The sequence below is a fragment of the Cygnus olor genome, chromosome 1 (assembly GCF_009769625.2).
Source record: "Cygnus olor isolate bCygOlo1 chromosome 1, bCygOlo1.pri.v2, whole genome shotgun sequence".
In the NCBI taxonomy this organism is placed as follows: domain Eukaryota; kingdom Metazoa; phylum Chordata; class Aves; order Anseriformes; family Anatidae; genus Cygnus; species Cygnus olor.
The window spans coordinates 154649845-154672118 of record NC_049169.1 but is presented as its reverse complement, the minus strand read 5'-3'; the positions used below and the strand labels follow the sequence as shown (position 1 = coordinate 154672118).

The 22274-nt window shown below is 43.7% G+C and overlaps 1 protein-coding gene across 2 annotated transcripts in view; it reads right to left on the bottom strand.

The window, feature by feature from the left end:
* Window positions 1–2785, bottom strand: part of ABCC4 (ATP binding cassette subfamily C member 4) — a 150524-nt gene extending 147739 nt beyond the window's left edge. For both annotated transcript variants that reach the window (XM_040538662.1, XM_040538672.1), the window contains exon 1: window positions 2577–2785. In XM_040538662.1, coding sequence (XP_040394596.1) covers window positions 2577–2650 — 74 coding nt within the window. In that variant the 5' untranslated portion in view covers window positions 2651–2785. The remainder of the gene's footprint in view (window positions 1–2576) is intronic.
* Window positions 2786–22274: the final 19489 nt, after the last annotated feature.

Below are 22274 nucleotides of genomic sequence, written 5' to 3'. Positions count from 1 at the left end.
GTGACTCTGAAGGTCAGTAGATATAGTTATAACTGCAATATCCAAAACAACATTTTGTGTTTTAGTAATCTATACTATTATATATAATTCAGCAAGAGAGATGGAAAACAAGGATATTTTGCAACTACCCTCATCTTCATACTTCCGTCATAAACAGTTTTTTTATTCTCATAACATCAAGACTAGCATTACACAAGGGATGCACTGTAAAATAATAATATTCACACACAATTCAGATGCTCTTCTTTCCCATGAACGTACTACTAGAGCATTTAATGTTCATCAAGCTCATACTTGTCAAAGTCACAACCCCAAAAGCAAGAAGACAAGCTTTGAACAATGGGAGAAGAATGTGTCTTCAGCCTACACACTCATTACCTTAAGTTTTATAATTCAATGAAAACATGACTTCTTTTCTTCCCCTGTGAGTTTGATCCTGTTTCTGCAAGGCTGAATAATTTTAGCTTTTCCTCTACACCGCTGGCAACAAAAGGGGGGGGGGGGGGGGGGGGGTGATTCCTTAAAATGGCAAAATTGCACTTTTGAAGATTTTTTGGGGAAAAAAAGAAGAAAAAAAAAAAAAAGGACCTTTGCCAAGCTACCTGCAATGCCCTACCTTCTGTCCTTATTGAGAATAAGCAGCCAATGCCCAGGATCTGGAGAGCAGAGCAGGCACACCTGAGCAACCCCATGGCAGTGGCTGCTGCTACACCCCGGACAGCCCTCCTTCAAGCACTGTTTTTCCAGTTCTCAGCTGAAAACACATCTGAACATCCTGTGCGAAGCAGCGGTTAAAACGAAGCAGTGCCTCAGCAACACTCACACAGCCGTCTGTCAGATGCTATATGCTTTGCAAAACAAATCTTAAAACAACCCTTAAAGCTACCTTTGTAGCTAATGAAGGGTGTTTTAATACTTTTTTGATTTCAAGTAAAGTCTTATCAGCTTGCGGGAAAGTGGCAGCCCTGACCCACTCAAGTTAAGCCACTGCAGCCACCATTTCTGCTGGAATTTTCACTAAGAAAATAGTAATGCTTTCTGACTAGCAAATAACAAGGATATACTGGTGTTTTTGACAATTACATGCAGCACAGGTCAGAGAAGAGACTTTAAAAAGGTATATCCACTGCTGACTGCAGACTGCTCTGAAGGCTTGACAACGAGCATACGGGGCAATTTCTAAAGCTTTTCCCATCCTTTCAACCCTTTTTGCAAAGCAGGAGCCTTACAGCTTTACGCCACCACCTGATGAATGAGAAATATCACAGACTGCAAAGCATGACGTCCCTGGACTTTCAGCAGGCCTGTCACCCCATGTGCACGGGGTTCCACCTCGTCCTGCCCTTTGCACAGTGAGAACCCACATCTGTGGCTGGGGTAAGGGGAACCCGTCAGGTGCTCGCCTCAGACTCGAGACATTTAAATTATTCTGATCTTGCTGTTGAGCACCTCACTCCAATGCATGGCGATGGATTAAAAAAAAAAAATACGTAAAACTAGGATGACAGAAGCAGCAGAAGAACTAGCTATGAACACAGCCCACTTCCTTTTTCATATCTAGCGGGGTTGGTTTTGGCAGAAGCAGCGGCAACACCGCAAGATCCCGGCAATGGCGAGTGAAGAGACCAAAAGCAGCCCAGGAATGCTACGTGGCCAGCCTGGGCTCACCCCTCTCTGCCTGGATTTCCTTGCAAGGTTGTTTCCAGCACGGGCATCCCTGGTGCTCAGAAAGAAAGCGTTAAGTCATAACACCGAACTCAGGCATTCCTACACAAGCATATAACCACGTTTTCCGCCCCCCCTCTCTAGAAAGTACCTTTGAGGACGTATCTGAGCTAGGAAATTTTCAGTTAAGGATTAGTTGGGACTTCTAACATCCCCCTCTCTTCTGAAAGGGATCCCTGCACCTGCTTGGGGGATCAAAGAGGGTTTTTCACTTCTGTTTCAGAGGTTTCCACAAGTGAAGCGGAGCCCCACGTACCGTGCCGTGCCCCCTCTGACACCACAAGAGCAGCAGTTCCTGCTGCGGGAGGAGAAGCACACAGCACACACTGCTGTGCGTGCTCTGCTCTGGCACACAAGCCCGATACTCTCCCATCTCGCCTCCTGTGTCTTTTCCTCCATCGGCTCCGGCATACCAGCCTGGCGCTCTCCCATTTCACCCAGCGTGTCCTCTCCTATTTATACTCCGAGGCAGCGAAACCGCCGGGCCGCAGTTTCTCGCTGCTTTCTGATTCCCACCCGCACCGAGACCCCCGGTACGAGGGGCACAAGCCTTGCTCCAGCAGCCAGCCCCCTGCGACCCCCGGCACCCCCAGGACCGACCCCGGCAGCGCCCGGGGCAGGCCCTCGGCGCCTCCCCGCGGCTCTCCCCGGGGTCACCCGGGGCGACGCCGCCACCTGCGGCCGCGGGGCTGCCCGGGGCGGCCGGGACCCGCAGCCGGCCGGGACGGGCGACCCCATCCCCGCCTCCCTCCCGCCGTCCTTCCTCGCACCGCTCCGCCGGGCCCCCCAGCCCGGCGGCTTGCCCCGCCGCCCCCCCCCCCCCCCCCCCCCCCCCCCTCCGCGGCGCTCACCAGAAGAAGAGCCGGGAGCAGAGGTTGGCATCCCGCAGCGGGTTGGGCTTCTCCTCGCGAGGCACCGCTTCCATGCCGCCGGCCGGCCAGCCTCCCCCCCGTCCCTCCCTCCTGCCCACCCAGCGGCGGCCACCGCGCTGCAGGACCCGAGGCCGCTTCTCCCCGCGGCAGCCGCCGCCGCCGCCGCTGTGCCGCCGGCCGGCGCCGTTTCCGGGAGAGCCGGCAGCCGCCTCGGCCCTCCTCCCGCGGCACGACGCCTCCTGCCGGCCCGGCTCCCCCGCCGCCACCGCCCCGACACGAGGCCGGGCGGCCCCGGGGCTGCGCGGGGGTGGGCGCCAAGCTTGGAGCCCGGCAGCGCCCGAGCCAGCGGCGAGAGGGCGGAGGGGGAGCTGGGCTTGTCGTGGTGGCCCTCGGGCGGTGATGCCCCTCCAAAACACCAGATGTAGAATCACAGAATCGTTAGGGGTGGAAAAGCCCTCCAAGATCACCTGGTTCCAACCATCCCCCTACCACCAATGTCACCCACTGAACCATATCCCTAAGCACCACGTCCAACCTTTCCTTGAACACCCCCAGGGACGGTGACTCCACCACCTCCCTGGGCAACCCGTCCCAATGCCTGACTGCTCTTTCTGAGAAGAAATGTCTCCTCACTTCCAACCTGAACCTCCCCTGGCGCAACTTGAGGCCATTCCCTCTAGTCCTGTCACTAGTTACCTGCAAGAAGAGGCTGATCCCCAGCTCCCCACAACTTCCTTGCTGGTGAGGAGCCTTAAGTGTCTTCACATCACAAGCGAGGCACCCACAGTGGTTTTGAGACAGAAAAGCATGTCATCAGTTAGGAGCAAGGCCAGCTGAATGGCTAAATGCCACCAGGAATGCTTGTTTTCACCTCTCGTGCCTGGGTGTTGCAGGTACTTCTGTTGGAAAAAGGACTCAGCATCGTCTGTCCAGCTGGGCCATGGGACTCGAAGGAAGGGGCTGTGTTCAGGACTGCAATCACAGGGGCACTCAGAGAGCTTGAGATGAGCCAGAGACTGGACTGAGTCTACAGATCATCAGTGCTATCTCTAGCTCAAGTTTGACGACATTTGGGAGAGCATGGTGGTACAGAGTAAAGCAGTTACTGAATGCCAGGAGGTGGTGTGTCACAGAAATCCTTGAAGCAATTCTCAGAAGTTCAGCGCCTATGTTGTGAGTGATCACCATAATCCTCTCTGGTATTGTCACCATGGCCTGCCACAGGGGCTGTGACCAAAAGAAGTAAACTGCTAGAGGCCTAAAAAAATAGGAACGTGGGGCGTGTGCCTGAAGATAACAAAAGAACTGTTCAACTCCTTGAAAAAATAATAGACAGAATGGGTCCCCGCCATGCTGTAACTTCTCTGCAGTTTCACAGAATGGTTGCAGTTGGAAGGGAGGCCACCTGGTCCAACCCCTGCTCCAGCAGGGCCACCCAGAGCAGGCTGCCCAGGACCATGTCCAGGCAACTTGAAGATCTCCAAGGAGGAGACCCCACAGCCTCTCAGGGCAACCTGTGCCAGTGCTCCAACACCTGCACAGCACAGAAGTGCTGCCTGGTGCTCAGAGGGAGCCTCCTGGGTGCCAGTTTGTGCCCAGTGCCTCTTGTCCCGGGACTGGGCACCACTGAAAAGAGCCTGGCTCTGCACTCTTTGCACCCTCCGGTCAGGTATTTGTATACATTGATGACATCCCTCCTGAGCCTTCTCTTCTCTGGCCTAAATAGTCGCATTGCTCTCAGCCTTTCATCACAGGAGGGATTCTCCAGTCCTTTAATCATTCTGGGACTCTTCCCTGGACTCTTTCTGGTATGTCCATGTCCCTCTTGTACCAGGGAGCCCAGAACTGGACACAGCACTGCAGGTGTGGCCTCACCAGTGCTGAATATGGGGGAAGGATCACCTCCCTTGACCTGCTGGCAATGCTTTGCCTAATGTAGCCCAGCGTGCCAGGTCCCTTTGAATGCGAACATGACCCTTTGGTGTCTCATCCACTCCTCCCAGTGTGTATCAACCACAAACTTGCTGAGGGTGCCCTCTGTCCAATCATCCAAATCATTAATGAAGATATTGAACAGTTTGTACCCAGTATTGACTCCTGGGGGTACACTGCTAGGTACTTACCTCCAACTAGACATTTAGCAACTAATCACAACCCTAATTTCCTAGACTGCTTCCCCCTCCAGCTGAGCCAGCTGCAAGACTAGCACCATTCTTACGTTCTCTCTATTTTTTGCCCCCATTAGCAACCAGCCCTGTCTCTTCTTACTAAAATGAATTATCTGTGAAATAATTAACAGGGCTGGTATCAAACTGTTACTGGAGTTGACACAAATTGCTGAGATAAAGGAGTGATAGGGTCTGGGCTTCGCGGTATTACTGAAGGAACAGCATCAGTTCATGCTTGCGAGAATGTCATAACAACCACAAACCAAACAAATCAAGCTTAAGCTTGCTGTCAGTAAACACTGACAGAGCTGGCACGAACATGCTATTTGAGCATATACGATGTGCCACAGAGTTTTGCAAGCAATAAGTAGTACACTTTTCAACAACTGTCTACAGATCCTTTCAGATTAAAATAAGGAAATAGTGCAGTGATTTGAAGGGATGAGCTTTAACAAAATAGTGCTTATGTATACCAGAGGTTCCCAAAACATACGAAGGCAAGCTCTGCCTATCAGCAAAGTCTGGCGGGTTTAGATTTCTGTGAAGCCAGTATTTCCAACTAGATATTCATGAGAGTATTAAAAGGAATGGCAGCCCAATGCAAGTCCCAAAACTTCAATAAAGCTTGTGTCAGGTAGGGGGAGAAAGAAGGATGTAAACCTTAAAACTGACTTCTGTTCCTGAAGCATTACCTTTGTGAAGTAAAGTATCAGGCCAGTTGTATTGCAATGAAAGATTATCCAAACATTTCTTAGTTTGAGTGCAAAAGTAAAATACTGGTCATGAACAAGGATATATATTTTTAAGAATACAGTTTAAAGTATTAAAGTAGAATATCAAAGTAATTGTATCCAAGATCATTGTAATGGTAGAAAAAGGACAAAGAACAAACCTTAAGAAGTAAACTTCTTCTTTGCCAGCATTATCAGTGACAAATGTTGAAGCTATTGAATTTTAAAATAAATACTGGTGTTGAATTCAGTGTCCTACCAAAACACTCCAGGAAGGCTTGGAGAAGGGAGAACTAAGGATTTAGCAAGCTCAAAGAATTACAATGAAATTCAACAAGAAAAAACACCCTGAAAGCTAAAAGAATCTGTAACGTTATCTGTCAAGCGGGCAAGTAACCAGTAGAAACTTTTGCTGTAATGCAGAACTATGAAGCAATTGAAAGAGCAACAGAGACGCTCAGGAAAATCTGAGACTGCACATGGAGAGGAGGGGGAAAATAGCACAGTAATTAAATTAATAATCTCTTTTCTATTTTGTAGGAAAGGAAAAGCTACTGCCAATTTATCCACTGAATATTTTGCTATGGTAGCAGTATATTCACAATATGGAAAGTGCAAGATATGTAAATAAACTAATCAAGGTGCAACTTAGTAAACCCATAGTAAGAATAGCAGTCTAGCAAAGCCAGCTCCTCAAACAGGGTAATGGCCAAACTAAGCCAGTGGCAGCTGAATTAAACCCATTGTGCATACACATTGTGCTAGGGTAATCAATTAGATGATGACGAAACTTCACAAACATACAAACACAAAAAATTCCCTATTTCTTCAGCGCAGAAGAAGGACAATACTCAGTAAATAATCATCAGTGTGATGTGCAGCCTTAAGCCCTCTTTGCTCTACTCTTTTAGTTCTGGATGCAGCCAGACTGACAAGTTTCTTCATGCGCGTGTTCTGTGGCACTTATCGCTTGAGTACAAGGAGTTCACAAACATCTGCTTTTGACAAAACCCTTACAACATAATTGGGCGGTTTAATTTCCAGATGGTGAATAAAAGCATATGGATCTTAGGTGAAGTATCGGCACTGATTCAGATTATGCAATAGGAACCTAAAGCTTAATATTTCAGAGGTTTTAGCACTATAACTTTTCACGTTCAGGCAAGCTCCCATTGACTTCAGCACTGAACAGTTTCTGCAGATTGTACCCATAGGCCTCAAGGCAGGTACCCAGAACACCAAGCACACACGTTCCTGAGTGTGTCTGAAAAGTCTGGGTAAAGAATTTGCTGAGCACGACGTGGTATCTGTGAGGCAGTGAGGACAGAATTGTTTTACAAGCTGTTTGAAAGACATCCGAGGGAGTAGTTTCCCAAAGACAAGCTATGAGAGCAGAACGTGAAGGCTTTACAACAGTGCATTGTTTAATTTGTTTGACTGAAGCCAGACAGAAAGGCAGCCCGTATGCCTTCCTTACAAGCCAACCAAGCCGCCTTGTTTCCTGCCATGCCACAGGCAAGAAAGCAGGCTGTCCACTGGCTGGTAGCCCAGCTTGTCACTATCCAGTCTGTGGCCTGACTCATCATCTTGCTGACGTATCCTCTGGGGAATAGTTTCTCATCCTTTTGCAATACAGACATATCAGCCTGTTCTTGTTCAGCTGCAGAATGGGAATGTCAAAGCTGCAGAATCACGCTGTGATTCTGCTATTCCCAGCTGGTCGTCAGTGTATGATACCGATGCTCTTCCTCAGATGCTCTTCTTATTTCTTCCTGCTACTCTGCTAGTCATCTGTATTTTCCCCATATCTCTAACTACTTGTATCAACTTTTTAATTTATACTAATTGGCTTATTCATTCTCCTCAAATTAAGGTGCAGTTCAGGTGCCTAAACGTAGCTGCCTACTTCCATTTTAGACATGGTGGGGTATTCCGCTTAGCCAGAGTTTACTGCTCCAGAAGGTCTCTTGTCAATTGCATCATATCTGCCAGTCCCATGGTGATGTCTCAGGCCCCTTTCAAATGACAGGAGGCACTTCTGTGGGGCCGCTGAGTCCCACTCATACAATCTTCACTACTGAATCAGTCCAGCTGCTAAGCCAGAGCCCCCTCCATCTTTGATTGCAGCATTAAGGTCATTTTGTCTGATATGATTCCTCATAAAGAGCTTTTAATTTCCATTCACATTTTTCTGCCTAAATGTCACACACATGTATATGCACACAGTATTTTTATTAGCTTTCGTAGTTTAGTTCTTTTGATGTTTGTATGTCTGATTATTTTCTTTACACAAAATTATGTTACGATCGTTTAGCCATAGCAAATAGTAGTTTCTATTGATTACCTGCTAAGATAGGATTCAAAACGGTTACTTTCTATTAAATTAAAATTTTGATGCAATAGAAAAGAATCAAAAAAAGTTGTGTTAAAAGTTATAATTGGCACACCTACCACTGATAAGTTTCTCGTTACGCTTATCTCTCCGTACTTCATGCAGATACTTAAAGACTGATAACTCTATAGGATGATTTGGATGAGTTTGCAGTGGGCTTTCATCATCAGCTCGTTGTGCTTATTGTTAAAACCCTGACTCTGGTGTATTTACAATATTGCTGTCCTGAGCTACATCCCCTCTTTTATTTCTTCCCAAACAGCCAACAGCTTATTTCACTGTTCTAGTTTCACCAGGTAATAGACATTAAACTTTCTGCTTCTGTTCATCACAATTTCAAGTCTTCTGTTTTTTAACCCATATTTCTAATATTGATAATACAACTTCTGAAGAGCAAAATCTTTACATTCTGTGTCAACTGCTATGATGTGGCAATTTTTGACCTTTATTTACATTCTTCCTAACCTGGCCTCTTGCTTTTCTAGCTTAATACTAGCCAGCACAGCACAGCATAATCTCCAAGCAACGGTGAATTACGGTAACAGAAAAATTAAACTGAACTAGTTTCAGGGCGAGGGTGAGTCAGCAAACAGAAAACAAACATCTGTGAGTACTGTGCAGACCATGACTAATGGCGTAGGGAAAGTGAAGACTTCCCATCCTTGGTATTTAAAAAACCCATAGATGAATCTCTGTCATGACATTTGATCAACGTAGGTAACCCAGTCCAAGGGTAGGAAGTGGACTAGCTGACCTCCTGACACCTGCGTCTTCTGAGAATGCCACTGTCTGTGGATTTACTTGACTAGGAAAGATTCTCAGAGTGTTTCCATGACTTCCACACAACAAAGAGGAAAACTATTTTTTTAGAAACTCTTCTCAGAGCCCGGATGTGAATGGTAGATCTCCACTTCAGCTCATGTTAAGACTGTTTTCATGACACAGTGCTCTTGCTGTACGGATAAGGACCTTGGGCATAAGAGTCTTGTCTTGTTTTTGTTGTTGTTATTGTTGTTTTAAAGCAGCGTTTAGGATATACAACACTGAGAAAAGCAAAATTCCAGCGGCTTCAGTAAAAAAGCTGTTTTCAGAAGTGACTAAGACACTATAAGCTAGTAGTAAACATTTGCCCACTTGAGTTTGTAAAACCTGCTTCTTTCAATGTTTTTCTTGATTACAGCATTCCCTTGCATTTTCCACATTTATTTACATGAACGTGCTTTCCATTGCATGGTCTTTCATCTGGTGTCAACATAAGTAGCCAAGAGGGCGAGGAGAGGGACAAAAAGTGGAAGCATGGAAGTTCTCCCTTGTCTAAGGACTATATAAGGAAAAAAACAGATGATGAGCACTCACGCATTTACAAGTCACACAACAAATCAGTCAGCAGATCTGCTATTATACCCCAGACTTTTCTGGTCATTCTTGATGCCACTCTGCCTCCATGGTAAAATTAGAAATACAGACATTGTACAGATGGCCAAACAGAATTGCCTTTCTTCCTGAAAGAATTCCTTTCTTTCTAGTAATAATGATCACCGATGTCCAGAAGAAAAGGCATATAAGTTGACTTCCAGAATGAAATGTCACCATCACAATCCCCTGGATCCTGATTGTGTTTCATACAGTAATGACAGGCTTAAGTTTAAGAAACCTGTTTTTAGCAATAGCAAGGGGACAGAAGGCAAAACAGACAAATTCATAAGTTACTAAATAGATCTGAGGGTATCATTTCTGTAACATAAAGTCGCAGAAAAACCTGCTTAAATTCAAAGGCACAGATATGACTTTTACCCTACTGGACATTATCAACTACAATGTGATGTTGGATGTAATTAAAGTAATTTCTCTTGTTATAAGACAGTACTTCTGACCTCAAAATAGAAACTGCAGATGATGCCAGCAGCACTGAACCTAAAAATATATCTTTTTTTTTTTTTTTTTTACTTTTTCTGAGCAGCCTTTAATGTCATTCAGCATCCTGAATGAAGATAGAAAATATCTAGAATACTGCTAGGTCCAATAATATTTAGAGTTCACAAACTAAAACACTCACGTATGTTTTAATAGTAAATGGAACACATTATAATGCTGCATACTGAGAACTCGATTTCTACCTTTAATTAAACCTCACAATGCTAAGTCAAATACAGCTAAAATACAGTCAAATACAGTGTGTGCATACATCATTAGCTTTAGATACAAGCAGTGAAGAAGATCACCTATACCAGCAAGATTCTAAGGACAGGAAAATAATTAAAAATGTCTCTGTTTAATATTTTTTCTTTATTTTTCTCCTGAGGCAGGACAGGATGGTTTACTTGGTTCTCAATAATTTTCTGGAAAGCTAGTGACAGATGGGAAGGGGGAAAAGTAATTCTGTCTTAAAACAAATAAGCTAAGACCATCAAAGCGTAGATATGTCAGGAGATGAGATGGGAGCCAATTAGTTGCATGTAGAAACATAAGCTGTCTTCAAAATATGTCATAACTGATCTGGATACGAGGCACTTACCATCAAGTGTAGACAGTCAAATCAGAACACAAACAATATCAGATGAGTGCACACATAGCTACTCTCAGCCTTGGCCAACTGTCTGTCAACACTGATATCGCTTCTCCTTCCTTAGCTCTCAGCAGCTTCACCAAGGTCTAGAACATGTCCATGGCCTGGCTTTTTGGCTGGGTCACACAGAATTTAAACCTTTTCTGGGGCACAGTAGAAACCGAAGTTTCTCTGACACATTTTGGAACAGTTCTCAGCAGAGCACTGGTTACCTGTCAATGCAAAGCAAGAAAGAAGCAATTTTTTGGTCCACATATCCATGACCCACATATCCTCCTCTCCAGGCTGTTCTGCATGAATTCTTTCTTGATATCCTGACACTTGTCTTGGGTGTTGCAAGCAAGGATAGACTGGATAACAAGACAGCAGGAAGGTTTTTCTGAATTGCATGCATTTTGTGAGTCAGAATTTTATATTATAAGATTTGCAATGTAATTATTGTGCTATATTTCTGCTAAATTCCTTATTTATTTGGGTTACTTTAAAATTGTAAATTTCAGCCCAAATACTACAAATGACTATACATATACATACGTATATGTGTGCATATGTGTGTATGCACATACACATACACAGCACCAAGGATATTTAAATACACAGTGTTCTTCTGTGTGCAGATTCTTCCAACATCCTAATCACTGTTGCATCTGGGTATCTTCTAGCAACATATTAAGTACCATTACTAACACATGTCAAGTGTTGTTTATTCTTGCTCTCAATCTGTTTTGATTTAGCGCAGCTTCAGGCTAATATGCCCACAGCTGTGTTTAGGTTAGGGAAAAGAAGGCTGAAGTAATATATATTGCAGCTAGAGCAGACGGCGGTGAGGTCTTCCTTCCCAAGCCATGACTATTTGCTTCTCAGCATCAAACAAACCAAGGTGGAAAATTTTATCTCTTGCACGGGCAGGCTTGCATGGAAAATTTTGTCTCCTGCACAAGGAGGTTTGCTGTTACAGAGGGACATTCTGCTTCCTCTGTGGTGGGAAGATGCTTAATTTGGTCTTTATCTCAATATTTTAGTCATTTATTTAGACATCCAAAAACAAGCGACAGTGCACTTGGAGGGCAAAAGCTGAGACCTTGCATTCAGTGATAATTTTTGGAGGGCGAAGCAGAGAACAGACCACAGAGATATGTATATAGCACTCCGTGTTACCTTGGGGATGTGCACCTTGTATTCTGCACGTCATGGTATTTCCTGCGGGCCAAGGACTTCACGTCCGAGTGTATGGAGTGGGTGTAGTTCAGAGGGAACAGGCACATGAGAAAATGTAAGAGAAAGAGAAGAATGCCATGGCCTCAGCTGTGTCACACCAAAGTAAGTCACAGTTTCCTATTCTACAGGAAATAACAGAGTTTTCCTAATGTTTGTGAATCTGCGAAAGGTTGGCATCAGTAAAAAATTTGGGAGCACCTCCATGCCATGACTTGCACTGGTCAGATATATACATATCTTAAGCTGCCAAGCATTCCTGGGTATCTTGTGGCCGTGTTTCCATTCATTACATTTTAATTTTCTTTCTTCATTAATGCCTTTGTTCTCGGCAAACCATTCTGATCTCTCTGATCAAATCCTCTGCCTGCATCTTCATTCTGATGGCCTTTCAACCATTATACCCTGGGCCAGAAAGATATGAAAAGGCTGCAGAAGTTTTCAGAAGAGGAGTGGTAGTTCCAGACACAGCACAAGGAGAAGTAACCATGAAGTTAGAAATATCAGAATAAAAACAACAGCAGTGGCAGTCAGAACTTCTAGGTGAACTACAGAGAAAAAGAACAGAAGAAGGGCTTGGGGGAGGATGTGAGTCTGAACCAGTGCCAGAGAGAAAAGCAAGGATAATGAGAAAGAAACGTAGAAGACTGAGCATGATAAAATAAGAGAGGTGAAGTTAACCATGAAAAGGGGACAGGGAAGAAGGATGGTTGTGTCGAGCACTAAGATGACCAGCAGATGGTGAACTGTGGAAAATCTGCCTTGTGCAACAAGCACTGCGGTTGCACCACGTCCTGACAAGAACTGAAATTCAAGCCCAGACTGATGAAGAGGAAACTCTTTTACAAATACCTCCAGTTGTGACCAGGGCAGGCGGGAATAGGTAGGATAAATTCATGTGTATATTTATGGGCTTATATTGCTGTGCATGGGATAGCTTTAGGCTGTATCAGTCATCGTGGCAGTAGTTCTCTTTCTGCAGCTAAATGCATTTCATACCCTTCTAAACACACTCCACAGCAGCAAACTGTTATACCATCACCCCTACTGACACAGAAAGTCTCTGTGCGCTCCTTTCTTCTCTGTCTTCAGAGGAGATGCATAAAGAACCACCCCTCTCACTTGCAGCAACTAGAAGGAAACACCAAGGTTTCCCACCTCACAAGTGCAAGCAGCACCAGAATTATCCTTCCCAACAGGAACCTCTGACTGAATTAATTTTCCATGAACCTACCGGGCTGCTAACAACGTAAAATGGGATCTTTTCGAATCTCCCCTCCAACTTGGCATCTGTGCTAGCGCTTCTTTCTCAGCTGTGTTTATGAAAACCGGAAAACAGTGGGTAAAAAAAAAAACCTTACTGAACCCTAACAGTCATTTTGGTACCAGGTAACCACTATAATACAGAGTTTTCAAGAGGATTAGACGAAGAAATATGGTATGTCTTCATACTTAGGCACTTCTGGTGATTGACTACCCTTTTCATTGCGTTTTAATTGTTCAGTACTGGCATAGTGCTTCTGCTTCAGGAGCAGGATTCCCAGGAGCAACATTATGACAAAAAAAAAAAAAAAAAAGAGTAAAAATAATCTTGCCAGCTTTTGTTCTACACGACAAATAATGACCCTTTGAATGAGTCATTTAACCTGTAAAAATTTTAAAGAGATTTTCCTTTAGCAATTTTGTAAGAATGACATTTCCTTATAGGAAGGTCATTCCTTGAAGGAAGAAGGCCCACCCAGAATAAGAAGACCATGGCATTAGTAATTTCTGCACTGGAACATTTCTGAGAAGGCAAAATGGGTAACTGCTGTATGCTTCCTCCTGCAGAGTTTCTGTTCAGTGGGAGTGACTTGGTACACCCAGTTGTTTTGTTGGACATGCCTGCACATAAACTAGAGAGCCAAATGTGTAAATATGAGTAAATAGGTTTTGTGGAAATGAAAACAAAAAATAGCAACATACTGGGCTCTCTGTAGGCTCCAGAGCCTGTTCCCACTCTTTGTACAACCCTTCAGAGGAGTCCAAAGATGAAAGACATCATCAAGCATCCCTGCAGCTCATACTTATTCAGAAAGATTTAAGCTGCTGGGAGTCCAGATCAGGTATGAAGTGCCACATGTTGCCACTTCTATATGAACTGGGTGGCACTTCAGACAGCACATCTTTTTTTAAAGGTGTGGCAACACTACAAAAGAAACATGCAAATACAGTTCTTCACCACAAGGAAAAACTATCACATTAACATAGTGGTGGTATAATACAGCCTAATTCCATAAATGCCTGACTGATAGAGGTCTTTATTGAAGTTGCTGCTGCTGCTGTCTTACGGTAGCCAATAAACAAGTTTGGAGCTTTACTTCAAGCTGAGAACTATTATAGTCATAAAACAAAATGCTTAGGCTAGGCACATCCTTATTGTTCTAATAGGACCTGATGCTCAAAGCATCATTCACAGAGCATGTTGAGGGTAGACAGAACTTGTACAAATGCAACCAATACAGAGGGCACAACACTACACGTTCTTTATCAGATTGCCACTTAAAAAGAAAAACAAAACAAACAAAAAACCCCACGCCTAAATCTGGTGGCAGATGAACAAGCAGAGAAGAAAGTAAAGAGGAACCTACACTCTGTTCCTAAAGCCAGAGAAGGAATCTGTAGTAGCAGGAGCTCTCAAGTTTGTGGCTTGACCAGTGAACTATCGCAGCTCCCAATGCTCGTATAGGGAAATTTTAGCTGCCATGGCAACCATTTTTTCTGGTTGACTACACTGTGCTAAATATTCGATGAAACCCTTTCTATTTATCTCTCCAATCTAAAAGGTTTATTTATTGAAACAGTAAATTTACAGGTTTTGCTACCTAATCATGCAGCAACCAGCACAGTTGATCCCTAGTGTGGATGAATGGCAGCACAATTAAATAATAATAAATGACAGAAGATAGAGAGTCAGAGTTGTAAAGGAAATGGAAAAGGGATGCTCTTTTGGTGGTAAGATGAACGGATGAACCTAGGTACATGATAGTCTTTTTTTGATTTGATGGTTCTCAAAGAAAAGGTTAATTTCAGGTTGAGGAAAGCTTTTTTTTTCAGTCTGTGAATCTAAGCAGTTTCATTTTTAATCTTAAAAGAATTTGCAGACTGGACAAGTAATTTCTAATAGACAATCAAAACATTTTTTTAAACATGAAAAATAATAATTTATTTTTCTTTTGCTGTTTTTCCCCATTTGGATTTTTTGACACAATTTAGGGAACCGAGAACAAATTGTTGAACAAATGTTCCCAGAATTACTTTTTTTCCCCCATAAAAGACTATAATCTGAACATTTTACAATGTATTTAAAGAAAACTATGGTCTGAGGGACCATCAGAAAATCCTTTTTTTTTTTGCACATTTTTTCCCTGCCTAACCCCACCCCTTCCCTGTCTTTCTTTTCATGCTGATTCAACAACAGCGATAGAGCTCATCTGCCTATCCCCACAAAAAAATCGAGTTCAGAATTTGTTAGACCTGAAACTTTTCATTTAGGTTTTGTTAGGCCTGAAGCAATCTCTCACTGCATTTGTTTCTCTGGGCCCACATTTAAATTTATCGCTGGTTGGCTTTTTATCAACGTCGCCTTTCCATGACTAGCAGGCATTGTTTCTCAGCTCCTCTAGGACTACAGGTTCATGTGTTCTTTTTAAACTGAGTCCAAACCAGTGCTTCCAAAACTTGTGGTACATGGGGCTCATGCTTTTTTTTCTGAACTAAAATCGGATGGAACATGGCAGATATTTCTGACTTAGCCTGCTGGGCCCACAACTCAGCTCTGGGGGCCACTCACACCTCGCATGACCTCCTGTATGAAACCTTCTGCAAATTGCTTCTGTAAGGAGGACCACAAGCAAAACAGACTCTGAGTGACCAGGAATAAAAATGTAGGTAAAATGACAAACAGGATGGTGGCTTTTCAAACTGAGGATGGTGTATTGATCACTGGATTTAGGCAGTACCTGATTTAAAGGTTTTTACTCTTGATCATATAAAGCAACATTTTTGCCCTTTAGAGTCACTGCATTTTTCAGGCTGAGAACACAACTAAAAGCTTAAATGAAGCAATGTATAGTGTAACTCAACACTCCTTGTCTCATTTATGTTTCTTATTTGTTGCAGGGATATAAAGCTTTGGTAGTTTATGAAGGGTACTCAGAATAGAATTTTTCTAATGAATGTGGTAGTGGCAAGATTTTTTCCATAGTTTTTAATAGTTGCTTTTTCACTCTGCACCCTCAAACTTTCTATTTTTCTTTCCTTTAAGGGTTTCTCTTTTTGAAATTTGGCACAGTACTGGGATTTTTCCTTTCTTTTGTCTCTTTGAAAGTAAAAGCTCTGCTTTGTTCATGTTCTTTCACATATAAGAAATTATCAGTAACATCTGCACAAGCACTGGAATAATTAACCTTTGCATTTTTATTAGAAGCAGATTTTTACGATTACATACACGCATTGCTATATTAGTCAGAGTCTTGCAGTCAAGATCAAGAGCACGCACTGCACATATTCTTACATAACTGTCAGTCCAGTCAGTACCCTAAAGAAACTACATGCCATTGCCTCCTCTCCTGCCCCCAAACAGATCTGATGTATGAAAGATCCCAGCAGGTAAAAGTATTCTTAAATATTTAAACATGAGTGTATTTTTGAGAAATTACAGCGAATATGTCACTTATCCTTGCTATTCCTCCACACAGAACTTTATTACCAATGGCCTGATTTTAATGGGTGCCACAACATTGGTGGGGTCCTGCTTTAAAATAGAGTTTCCTCCTAACCATGCCACCTTGAACATTAAATACACACTTCATGCACATGTGCTTTTAACCATGATATGAAAGATGAGCAGCACGAGGCTAACAGCTTTCCCTGCTGTCCTCTATGGGTTTTCCTGGGGTATACATGACAGCCCTGCTGGCGGAGATTGCCCTGACCTCATTCCTGCAGGCCTAGCCTGCCCAAATGCTGGCCTTGGGCAGGACCTTTCTGCCTCCCCATCCCACCATGAGACGTGTGCTTCCCTCCATCCCTGGCCTTTGCCAGGGGGTCTGGCTGCTCCTCTCTTTTTGGATGCTCCAAATCCAGAAGAGCTCAGACTACATGAGGGCAGAAGGGACAGAGAGTGAAGCCAGGAGAAGGGAGAACTTTGGGCAATAAGGCCCGTCAGCAGCAAGGCACCTTTGCAGACCAACAAAAGCCAGGTATCATTGCTGATAGCCAATATCGATCATTTTCATTCTGCTCACAAGTGCCATGGGAAAATGCTAGGCCCTTACAACGAGCACCCAAAGAACAGCAACCCCCATGCTCTTGGTGGGCTTCCAACCTCCCAGCGTGGGGACTGTTGGGCACAGTCTGGTGCAGACAACTCAGAAATTTGGCATCTAACAGAGTAATCAGGTCTTCACTGTCAGAGGTCTGGAAGACTCAGCAATATCGGATGAAACCTCCCTGGCTCTGCCTTTCACAGGAGACTCCTGAATAATGTCTTCTTTGCCTATAGCTTTCAGCTCCAGCCAGCTCAGCCCAGGCAACTCAGCCAGGTAATGTGGTTAGCACAGCACACAATTATCTAATGAGAAAGCCCTGAGGATAAAACAATATATCTAAGCTCTCTGCAGCGCCTCTGGGCCTGCTCCTGTGTTTCACCCTGGTTGCAGAAGGAGCTCACAGCCTGTTTCAGGCACAGCCCTCTGCCAAAACCAGGCTTTGGTGTTCTTCCAGGACAAATCCATGATTTTTTTTTTCTCAAACACAGGAAAGCAAAGTTTATTTTCTGTCAGAGGTGGTGCCTTTCCCCATCGCCAGCCCTGCCAGGCTGAGTGCATTTCTAAGAATCCTGGAAGCATTTTCCATCTCCCAGAGCAAGCAGGCCAGGCTGCGGAGGCGGCTGCCTCCCTGCCCAGGTGTGGCAGGACACCCAGCCAGCACTGAAGGCCTTGTTTCCTGATGCCCCTCTGCTGAGGGATGCCCTCCACAGAGCACCACCACATCTGTATGAGTAAAATAAGCATTGCCAGGGACACAATTTTAGGACAGTGCCAAATTCTGGCCCTGCTAGGCACGGTTTGGGAGCTGGTGCAGACAGGGCCGTAACCAGCAGGCAGCCTGGATGCAGCCACCTGGTCAGAGGTAAAAGGCGTTTTCACAACGTGGATATGAGCTGATCAGTACCATCTGGCTTCACTGGCACATCTGATTTACCAGAGTAGATGTAGCCAGCAAGGCTGCAGGTGCCTCTGGCAGGCAGCAGTGGCTATGGAGGTGACAGACTGATACACTCAGTACATGGCGACTGTAAGGCCTGTCTCCCAACTTAGCTTTCTCCTTCATCCTCTCTAGGCCAAAATAGCTCACCCCACAACAAAGGAATTGTGCCTCCTTCCTTCCTACCCACCTGCCTACCAGTACATAGACACAACCATCAGGCAGGAAGGGGACACAGGCAAGCAACTGTGTACAAGGAACCAGATCAAATAAATAGAAGAGATGCTTAAAGAGGTGACTCTGCCATCTAGGTGACACAGACTATGCTGAATGGTGTTCTCTTCCTACGCATACAGTCTAGCCAGAAACTAGGTGGGAGTAAGACAACTAGTGGTTCACCTTGTCCCACCTTATCCCTCTGAAGTGCATTACCACTGCAATTTTTGGAGAAGATGAGCGTAGAGCCAAGCTTTGAGGCTTCCAAGATGCTGGCTGGTTAGAGATGGATGGGAAGCATCAGCAAAGGCCATGAAATATGGGGAATGTTTGACTTCTCGCTTCCATGTGTTTCTACAGACCAGCTTTTGATGGTGCCGATACCTACTCAGGTGCCAATGCTGAGCCACGTGCTACTGGCTGAAGAAATAAAGGAAGGAGGGCCATGCCCAGGCAAACACAAGCCATGAGAATGTAATGTTGCATTAAAATGACATCAGTCTAATGGCACTGGCTAATACACAACAATTAGCTGGTGGGCAGCATGAGTTCATCATTCAGCTCTGTTTCACTGAGCTGTGTATGCCTCTGAACTGGGTAATATTATTTTCTGTTTTATCTACTCTTGCTTCTGACATTAATATGTTCTTAATAAGCTTACCTCTTCCTGTTGCATTTGTTTATACAGGGCTTTGGCCTTGGAGGCCTTCCCAGAAGAGGTCTAGTGGGACAGAAGCCCCTTGATTTAAGGCTGGCAGGGGTACCTAGGTGCCTGGACCCTATGTTAATTTAGATGATATAGTGTAAATACTGCATGACTGAGTTTGTGGGCTTTAATGACATGAGCAGTGATCACTGATACTTGTCAGTTAAGGCAATCCACATGATTGTACTGCGAAGTAATTTGCAAAAAAAAATAAAAATTATTTTGCTTATGCAGGGTCAGGATCTTAGTCCCTATCTTTGTGGGTGACTAGAGGATACTTTGTGAGATGCAATAAGCTTCTTAATATGTTATCCTCCACAGACCCAATCTTTGGCACATTTGTAACAAGCTTGAATTGGCTCCATTACAGATCTTTCAACAATATCACTGTAATAGAGTTTAAAGGAAGAACAGGGCTTTTTACAGGGCTTAAAGTTTTCGTGTTTTAAATAGAGAGTAGTTTTAATACCTATAAATTGGAAGAACAACATCCATTTGAAACTGCTTGGAATACATGGGTAGATATTTTAAAACAGATACAATTTGCATGAACCCCAAACCTGATATTCCAAATACAATCTAAGTCAAACACCTTAGCAAAAGTGTTGTTATTACTGCATCTGAACTCTGAGGTAATCAAAAGATTTAAGACTGTCCCCAGAGGAAGGTAAAATCTCTGCTCCTATTCAAACTATTCAAGAAACAAGGGAACTGGTAGACCTGCTGTTCCTTCTTTGCAACAAAGAATGGGACTTCTGTTACTTTGAAACATTTGGAAATTAGATTAAAAGATTTTGCAGATGATCCAGTCATTAGCAATGCAGGAATTTTTAATTTGTAAAACTGGCCTAGTGACAATGACTCCCTTAAGACCCTGGGAGAAAGAAGTGGTTCCAGCAGCATGGTCACGCTGCAGGCACCTTTCGGAAAATGAAGGATAAGGAGGCACTGAAGCATTGCCACAGGAGAAAGAGCCCAAATCTGCATCCAGAAAGTGAACCCTGCACAGATTGTTTCCGCACTGTATGGCAGAAGGTATTGATTTCCTCACTCATGTGGAAATTATAAAGATGTTGTATCATTTTTGCCTTAACATTGCCCGGAAGAATCCCAACAAGTTTTGCACCCTGCAGAAGGATGTTTTGTTGTCCCACTAAGTGCTGATATCAATTAGGATTGAAGACTGAACCAGATGGAAGCTTTTCTGCTTTACCAGTTCTGAGGGATAAGGATAACGCAAACACAAACAGTCTGCATCAGCCTCCGTTCAGATAGTCCCTCACACCAAAAGGATTTCAGCTCTTTATCCTGTTACACTGGACAACATAAGACACAAAAGGACTGAAAGATGAGACTAGCTGTTAGATGTCTCCCCATCCAACTAAGTCCCTTACTTGCTAGGCCCCAGCATCAGGCCTGATGTCTTTTCTGAAATCACGAATCTTGCATTGGCAGCTGGGGGTTGAAGTGTATCTCCATCCCAGTTGCTCCATAATCCACTGCTCTCATAGTCTGCAGGATTTACGTAGGAGTTGGGGGTTTGGTTTAACACAAGTTTCAGAAAAGACTTCTACTTCTTTGCTGACTGTCAATTAATATATTACTATTTAAAACTGATTATTGCCTGTTTCCATTTATTCCTCTTCCCCATCTTTGCTAAGGAAGTGACGAGCCAGTCGTCTTCATCCTAATGTATAATTTATGTACTAAGCATAGAACTGATCCAGGCTGCATTGGGGCACTTAATCGGATCCTTAAACCCAGGAGACAGACAGCATTATAGACCACCCTTTGATGCTCTCCCATATCAGTCTCACACGTGCCTTAAGCTTGCAACCTTCTGGTAACACAAATCCCGTTCTTGTGGTCATCTCTCCCCAGTCAATGCAGAACAAACTCAGGCACCTGCACAGGCATTCCTGACTGGATGGTGGCTATCACAAAACCCATGTCCTTGTTGGATCCAGCCCTTCATTTTGCGTTCATATTGGCATACTGTTAATATCTGTCTCCTTCTTTACATACAGCTGATCCACATTATCTTTCTTTTTTCTCATTTACTTTGTACATCTCCAAGACCTTTTGTCATTTACATTGAGGTTCTCTGCGAGCTTTGATTCAGTTTGATTTTTGGCATTCCTAATATTATTCCCTTACATTTTGATCCACAGATAAATAGTTTGGTGGGCTAAAATGGTGTGTTATTCACTTTTCCCTACTCATTCAGTAGGTCTGAAGCTGTTTTTTTTTCCCTCCTGTATAGCTACAGACCACAGGCTTCCTCTACATTCAGGCCCCTAAATTTCCTAATGCAGATGATTTTTACTGATAAGTCCCATGAATTCAGCACCACTTCTGCTTTCAAAATCAGCGAACTTAGTTGCAAAGCTACCTTAATTATTCCCTGTATCTAAAGCTGAATCATCTTGTGACCACTTAGTTAAAGGTAATTCCCCACAACCAGATCATCTGTAAAGCACAAATTTCAAAACCAAGTTTAAAATGACATCAGTTCCTGATGTTTAAATTAGTATTCAGAGAAGAATCTGTCGTTTCTCACGGTCAGAAATAATCTGCTCTACTGCTACTAAAAACAGGAAATACATATTTTCAAGGTATATATGAAAAGTTTGTGAGCATGAAGAGGAATAAAACAGCTCAGGTAGCTAACATTTGGAGATTATATCTGTCTGTGTCTCAAAAGGTTTTACATTACAGTACAGACTTGTAGTAAAGGGCTGGTCAAGACAGGGAGAGCTGGCACAAAAGTATCAAGAACAGAGATGAGCAAAAGAGGAAAATCAGGAACAGTCAGAAAAGCACACTGGAATTTGTGGCCAAAGCATTGTGTTCTTAGAAAGTTTAATTCCATCATAGTGACTCCAAATTCTCACAGCTATTCAGTTTTTAGATCAAACCACCAAAGGTAGTGTTCCTCTGCAAAGACTGAGCTTGGTGGTGTTTACCAGTGTTACCCAAGAGAGAGTGGTAAATCAGACAGCATATTTTTTTTTTTCCGAAGAGCATGTTTTTCTCCACTGCTGAAATCTACAAGCCATCAACAGGAAACAAGAGATTGGACTGACACCTGATTATAGCTGTCAAAGCTGAAGTCCTTTACTTTCTAAGCCCACTGCAAATCTGTTGAAAGGCACAGGGGGAAATACTGGAACATTTGGCATGCATGTGCAAAATAATAGAGTCTGGCATGGCATCACTCAAACGGTTGTAAAATACCTGCTGCAGAAGATATTTCCACTTAGTCCCTTCCAAATCTTTGAGAACCATTTGTTTTTGGGAATTTGGCCAATCCCAAAAGCAAATGATAGCTAACAAGTTTAGCAGTGCCAGGGAGATAAAATACTGGAAAGATTGTAGTAGTTAGACCAAATGAAAAAGTTTTTGTTGTTGTTGTTGTTGTTGTTGTTCTAGAG